Source organism: Narcine bancroftii, chromosome 4, assembly GCF_036971445.1.
Source record: "Narcine bancroftii isolate sNarBan1 chromosome 4, sNarBan1.hap1, whole genome shotgun sequence".
Lineage (NCBI taxonomy): Eukaryota > Metazoa > Chordata > Chondrichthyes > Torpediniformes > Narcinidae > Narcine > Narcine bancroftii.
This window is the reverse complement of record NC_091472.1, coordinates 312,624,317-312,631,892: the sequence shown is the minus strand read 5'-3', so window position 1 is coordinate 312,631,892 and position 7,576 is coordinate 312,624,317. Positions and strand designations below refer to the sequence as shown.

The window sequence follows — 7,576 nt, the reverse complement described above, 5'->3', positions numbered from 1 at the left end:
CTCCCTTATTCTCTCTCTCTCGATCTCTCTCTCTTCCTCACGGGACAGGCATCTTGGCATCGTTTCTCTGCGGGATCACCCCCACGCGGGACTCCCATGCCCCGTCCGGAGAGAGGTCGCTGGCTCCGGGAGCTGTGATCTCGGTCTGCAGCCGGGTCGCTGCGCTCCCGGGGACGCGGAGACACAGATTGCGCACTGGATGGGGTTCCTGATCGGCGCCGGGAGCCGAGGCTGATCGCTTCTCTTTGGAGATTAGGGGGGGAAGGTGGGGAGGGAGGGGGGGGGGGTGGTGACAGATACCCCCTGGGTGTGGGGTGGGGGGGGGGGTGGGGGGGTGTGAGGATCATCCAGTACTTCCCCCTGATCCGCCAGTGACTCTCCGCACCCCTCACGCCGGCTCAGTCATGGAAGCGTGGACGGCGTGGGTCCTGGTGTCCGCCTGCTCTCTGCTCCTTTGCCCCGCGGCCACGGGCTGCGGTCCGGGGAGAGGTTACGGCAGCCGACGGAGGCATAATCGAAAGCTGACGCCGCTCTCCTACAAGCAGTTCATCCCGAACGTGGCCGAGAAAACGCTGGGAGCCAGCGGCAAGTCGGAGAACAAGATCAACAGGAACGCGTCTCGCTTCAAGGACCTGATTCCGAACTACAACCCTGACATCATCTTCAAAGACGAGGAGAAATCCGGGGCGGACAGGCTCATGACACAGGTAGGACCATCTGACAGCGGCCGCTCGGCCCGTCCCGCCCGTGCCAGCGCCCTCAGCCCGGGCAAATCGGCGCAAAATAGCGAATAACTCAAAACAAACTTCCCTTCCCCTGATCTCTCCGACGCCTTTAACGCGGTAAACATGCCTTAAAGTGTAAAATCAACAGACTTCTAAGAGGGAACCTTGGGCAGGTGCCCGGCAGAGTAAAACCCCTTGGCCGAGACAGGTTGATTTTATTAAAAAAAAACTTTTCCCCGTCTTCTCTGTACAAGGTTGGGGAAGCTGACCACGCTGAGACCACCACCCTTTTCTGGTGGTCCCCCCTCTCTTTTTAAATGCCCCGGCCCCTTTTGCGAGCAAGTGTGAATTGCATTCTCTGCAGGGCAAGCGATCTTGGGAAGAAGAAAGAAAATCGTCCTCTGGGACACTGTTTTTGGCGACCCGTGTTTACCCAACCCCTTGCAAACACTCAATGCCCTTTGCACCTCTGGACCACATGAACCTTTCCTGATCAGTTGGAGAGAGAGAGAGAGGTGGGGGGTCACCCGTTCTGGAGTTTCCACCGCTTTCAAGGGAAAGAGAGATGTCATTTTATGTGGATGTTGCAGTTCATTTGTGTTAGACCAGAAAAAATGATTGCAATTATTCAATATTTCCACTCCAGTGCAATGTGTATTTTTTTAAAAAAAGAAAATATGTTATTTATCCCACAGGATATTTGTTTAAGCCAGCATTAGGTTATTCCAAAACAAGAACGGCGCTGTCCTTTTTCAATTTTTCCCCCTTGAAATAAAAAGGAAGCGACCGTTCTGGGCGCTGTTTTTAAGGGCAGGGTCTATTTCCACTCGCTGAGATCAACTGACAATAACCTTTGTCACAGTGAACCTGAGACTGTTGTCGAGAGAATCGACGCGGAGTTCAGGGTCAGGCTTGTGTGGAGGGGGCTGGGGCTGGGGCGACGCTGTCGAGCAAGGGAGGGCATCTGACAGAGCGAGGGAGGAAGCTGGAATCCACCGTGGGGCTTTTCAGCGCGACCACGAGGGAGCCCGAGGGTCATTCGTGTCCTCCTGCGCGCTGTTCCGCAGTGAGCGCACCCGCCGAGCCGATGGTGGGGCAGAAGCCACGGGTCGAGATCGTGGGGTTGTCCAGGCGCGGGGACCTGCATTGATGTGGAGGTGAACCTGCTTCTCTGGAAGTGTTTAGTTAAGTGTGTCTGTTCGTGTTGTGTCTGCAGAGGTGTGTCTGAGTGTGTGTGTCTCTGTGTGTGTGAGAGAGGCTGTGTGTCTGAAGGTACATCTGTACAAATATGCAAGCGTGTGAGTGAATGTTTGCATCTGTATATCCACCTCTGGCCTCCAAAATGTGTGGTTGGTGAATGTATATTTATGCGTGGACACACCTCTAAATACTGGGTGTGTGTGTATATTATTCAGATGAGTGTCCCAGCATATATTTGTATTTCAGTGTTTGTGCATGTGTGTCTGTACCTGTGTGTGTGTGCGCACATGTGCGTGTGGACTGTGTGTACATGTGTGTGTGTACCTGTGTGTGTAGGTGTGTATCTGTGTGTATGTACCTGTGTGTGTGTACCTGTGTGTGTGTGTGTGTGTGCACATGTGCATGTGTGGATGTGTGCGTGTGTACTGTGTGTACACGTGTGTGTGTGAGTGTACCTGTGTGTGCGTGCGCACATGTGCGTGTGGACTGTGTGTACATGTGTGTGTGTACCTATGTGTGTATCTGTGTGGATGTACCTGTGTGTGTGTACCTGTGTGTGCGTGTGTGTGCACATGTGCATGGGTGGATGTGTGCGTGTGTACTGTGTGTCCACGTGTGTGTGAGTGTACCTGTGTGTGTGTGCGCACATGTGCGTGTGGACTGTGTGTACCTGTGTGTGTGTACCTGTGTGTGTGTGTGTGTGCACATGTGCATGGGTGGATGTGTGTGTGTACTGTGTGTACATGTGTGTGTGTGTACTTGTGTGTGTGTGTGCACATGTGTGTGTGTACTGTGTGTACATGTGTGTACCTGTGTGTATGTGTGTACCTGTGTGTGTATATGTGTGTATCTGTGTGTACGTACCTGTGTGTGTGTACCTGTGCGTGTGTGTGTGCACATGTGCATGTGTGGATGTGTGCGTGTGTACTGTGTGTACACGTGTGTGTGAGTGTACCTGTGTGTGTGTGCGCACATGTGTGTGTGTACCTGTGTGTGTGTACCTGTGTGTGTGTGTGTACCTGTGTGTATGTGTGTACCTGTGTGTGTATCTGTGTGTACGTACCTGTGTGTGTGTGTGCACATGTGCATGTGTACATGTGTGGATGTGTGTGTGTGTGTGTACTGTGTGTGGATGTGTGTGTGTGTGCACATGTGCATGTGTACATGTGTGGATGTGTGTGTGTGTGTACTGTGTGTGGATGTGTGTGTGTGTGTGTGTGTGTGTTTTTATATACAAAGGTTTTATGCATAGTGTGTGCCGAGAATAAGATTGTCCTTCACAGAAAATCATTTATTGGCTCAAATTTCACTCAAGAATATTGCTCAGTTAGTTCAAGATTTCAGTTCCACTAATGAATACCGTTTCTATTATAGAATACATTCGGCACTATGTACTAAAGCACTGTGTCCTCCAGCTTACCCATAGGTCACTCACAGGATTTTTAAAAAATGTGTTCAGGGGATGTAAGTGTTGCTCTCAAGCCGGTGATTAAGTTGCTCTTACAGTCTTGTTTGTTTGGGTATCCTCGAATTTTAAGAGCATTTAATAACCTGTCATTGAGGAGCAGGCCTGCCATCAATCCTTGTGTCACATATTGAAGTGTGAAGCAGAAAAGATGAAGGAGCGACAGGGTGGCTTTGTGTCAGGGGAGTGTGCGACTTGGATGGAAAACGTGAGGTGGTGCTGGTCGCCAATGGTGGCTGCCCTTTACTCTCTCTTAAGCTTGGGGGTGTTTCTGAAAAAGCATGGGAGAACCATTGCAGTACATCAGGCAGAGGTGCACCCGGATGCACTGACAATGGAGTGTCTGCAAGTGTGTGCATGTGAATATTGCAGCTGCAAATTAAACTCTTTGTTTGAGAAAGGTTCGATTCAGGAATGGTCTGTACGCGGTAATCTCCTTAGGTGCAATATCTCTCCAATCAGTTAGGGACAGAAGTCTCCAGGTGTGCACCCATGCCAGGAAAATCAAGGTGACCACTGAAGACCATCATATCATCGGGTGCCACACCGTTACAGCACCAGCGATCGGGACCGGGGCTCGAATCCCGCTCTGTCTGCAAGGGGCTTGGACGCTCTCCCCGTGTCTGCGAGGGTTTTCCCCAGGGGCGCCAGTTACCTCCCACCATTTGAAATGTAGGTTAAATTGGGCGGAATGGGCTCATGAGCCAAAATGGCCCTGTTACTGTGCTGTATGTGTAGATTTTTTTAAAATTATATAAATATATGGCTATCGTTATAGAAAAAATATATATCATATTTATATACAATTACATAAATTTAAAGAATAAATATAAATATTTGTTTGCTCAAGTTTACTAATTATCATACAACTGTATGAGAAACAGTGTAAAACATGCAAATAATGTCGTAGACATATTTACATGCAGCCCGTATATAAAAATTACTTCTGAAATTCTGCAGACACCATGGATGAAGTAAAAACACAAAGTGCTGCAGAAACTCAGCAGGTCAGACTGTCTCCTTTATGTAGCAAGGGCAAAGATACAGAACGGATGTTTCAGGCTCGAGCCCTTTATCGGGGGATGAGAAAATGCTGGCGAGCGTCTGAACAAAAGAACAAAATCAAAGGAGTAGACATGGGTACCCGCATGGATCCCAGCTACGCCTGCCTGTTTATAGGCTTCATGGAGCAATCCATATGCAGGCAAGACACCCCCCCAACTCTTCGTCTGGTATATCGACGAATACATCGGCGCTGCCTCATTCACCTGTGTTGAACTTGTCAGCTTCATCCACTTTGTGACCAACTTCCACCCTGATCTCATACTCGCCTGGTGCATCTCTGACAACACCCTCCCCTTCCTGAATCTCTCTGTCTCCATCTCGGGAGACAATCTTTCCACTGACATATACTACAAAACCTCCAACTCCCACAACTACCTGGACTACACGTCCTCCCACCCTGTCCCCTGCAAGGATTCCATTCCCTTCTCTCAATTTATCCGTCTCTGCCACATCTGTTCCCAGGATGAGATCTTCTGAAATGTCTGCCTTCTTCCACAACCATGGCTTCCCCTCCTCCACATTAATTCACCCGCATCTCCTCCATTCCCCGCTCATCTGCCCTGGCCCCCTCTGCCCCCAGATGCAACAAACATAGAATCCCCCTTGTCCTCACCTACCACCCCACCAGCCTCTGCATCCAACACATCATTCACCAGAATTTCCAGCACTTACTACCGGATCCCAGCACCAGACACATTTTACCTTCTCCTTCCCTCTCAACCTTCCACTGGAACCACTCCCTCCACAATTCCCCCATCCACTCATCCCTCCCCACCCATCGCACCCCTGGCGCTTTTCCCTGTGCCCGCAGGAGGTGCAACACTTGTGCCCACACCTCCTCCCTCACCAGGGTCCGAGGCCCGAAACAGGCCTTTCAAGTGAAGCAACACTTCACCTGTACATCCAGAGGGCTTATCTGGTGCACCCTTTGGGGCATTTTCTTCATCGGAGAGACCGGTCGCAGACTGGGAGATCGCTTTGCTCAGCACCCTCTCCTCTCCATCTGCAACCACAGCGACCTCCCAGTGGCCAACCATTTCAATTCTGGGTCACATTCCCACTCTCATATGTCTGTCCATGGCCTTATGTACTGTCCCACCCTGACCACCCACAGATTAGAGGAACAACACCTTGTGCACCCTCCAGCCACAAGGCATGAAGATTGACCACTACTTTCCATTAAACCTGCATGCCTTTTCTTCCCCACCCCCCTTTTCCTGTCCTTCCAGTTCTTTCACCCACACAGTCCTACCAACCCCTTTCACCCTTACTGCTGCTGTCCCCTCCCTCCTTTCTCCACCTATCATCTCCTGCCCTTGTTTCCTCCCCCACCCCCGTTCTTTTGTTCAGATGCCTGCCGGCATTTTCTCATCCTTTGTGAAGGGCTCCAGCCCGAAACGTCGGTTCTGTATCTTTGCCTTTGCTATATAAAGGACACGGTTTGACCTACTGAGCTTCTCCGATGTAGAGAATGAGCTGTCATCTGATGTAGTGAATGCAGATTCAATCTTGAGTTTTAAAAATAAATTGGAGGGTTATGGAATGAGAGCAGGTCAGTGGGACTAGCTGGTCAGCACAGATTGGAAGGGTCGAATGGCTTGTTTTCTGTGCTGTAATGTTTTATAGCAGTTTGTGTTTTTACTAAAAATTTAAAAAATAAGTAGTAGAGTCAAATAAATTAGTAGGGTCTCGGAGGGATTGTATGATCTGTTCATCAGTCTCAGCCATCATTTCCTCTGCAAACTGGGCAGAAATCCTTCCTCCAAGCCTGCAGGTTGTCAGTTCAAATCCCTACTCTGGCAACTGTGTAGTATTAAGCTGAGGTTCGATTTGGATCCCACAACGTTCGAGGTGTTGCCCATTCTCCCGAGTCAATGCTCGTCCACATTCACTACGTTGGTAATTTTTGTCATTGTTGCTCATCCAAGTTTGCGATACGCTGGTTGGAAGCATATGGCTACAGCAGTCCGCCCTTCACTTGCTGTGAAGTACACTGTGAAGGGTGCTATAAAAATGCAAATCTCAATTTCTTCTGTGAAAGTGCCAACTGATTTATTTTTAAAAGCTCAACAGCACCATTGAATTAACAAAGGGTAGAATTCAATATAGATGGTGATGTAGGAAAAGCAGCTGCCAAACTTCCCAATAGTTGTTTGTTCAGACACAGACTGTGCTACCCTCTGATAATTCAAAGCATGTATACGATGCCCCATGAACTTTAGTGATTCACGAAGGTGGGTTAACCACAATCTACTCGGCACGTTTAGCGATGACGGCTTTGCCCAGATTCCACTAATGAATTTCAAGAAAGAAACTGTCCACAAGAAATTCAATTTGTAAGTCATTCTAAATAGCCAGGGTAAGGAATGAAACACGAAAGTCTGCAGACGGCTGGTTGAAGTAAAAACACGACGCTGGAGAAACTCAGCAGGTCAAACGGCGTCCTTCACTGAGGAAAGATAATGATACATAAACAATGTTTCGGGATTGAGACCTTCATCAAGGACTGGAAAAACGTTGGCAGGTGCCCGAACAAAATGGTGGTGGGGGTTGGGGCAGGGGGAGGAGCACGGTCTCAAAGGCAGGGAGGGAGGGCACAGCAATGAACTTGGGGGAGCTCTGTGGAGAGAGAGGGAAGGGGGTGGAAGAAGGAAGGGAGGGAGAATGGAGAGTGGGCTAGCAGAAACCGGTGAAATTGATGTCAGTGCCGCCCGGCTGGAGAGCGCCCAGACAGAAAATCAAGTGGTGCTCCTCCAATTTGCGGGTGGCCTTGGTGGGATAGCACATCTGAGGGTAAGGAGGTCATGTGGCAGCTAGATAAAACTTTAGTTCGGCTGCACTTGGAGTATTGTGTGTGGTTCTGGTGTCAGGATGTGAAGGCTTTAAAGTGCCTTGCTACCTCACCTTTTCTCTTCTTTTGGACTAATTTATTTATTTTCTAAACATGTAATTTGTAGCCATTTTGCACCTGTAACACTGCAGCAAAACAACACTTTTGGCGACACGTCCATGCCAATACACTCCGATCCTGTAAGTGTACGGAAGTACCCGGATGCTGCCTGGATCAGAGGGTATGAGCGATGGGGAGAGGTTGGACAAACCTCTCTGGAACGTCGGAGGC

At 49.4% G+C, this 7,576-nt stretch overlaps 1 protein-coding gene across 1 annotated transcript in view; it reads left to right on the top strand.

Annotated features, from left to right (window-relative positions):
* Positions 1-342: 342 nt before the first annotated feature.
* Positions 343-7,576, top strand: part of LOC138762256 (indian hedgehog protein-like) — a 98,060-nt gene continuing 90,826 nt past the window's right edge. Inside the window, exon 1 of the mRNA XM_069935933.1 lies at positions 343-707. Coding sequence (XP_069792034.1) covers positions 405-707 — 303 coding nt within the window. The 5' untranslated portion in view covers positions 343-404. The remainder of the gene's footprint in view (positions 708-7,576) is intronic.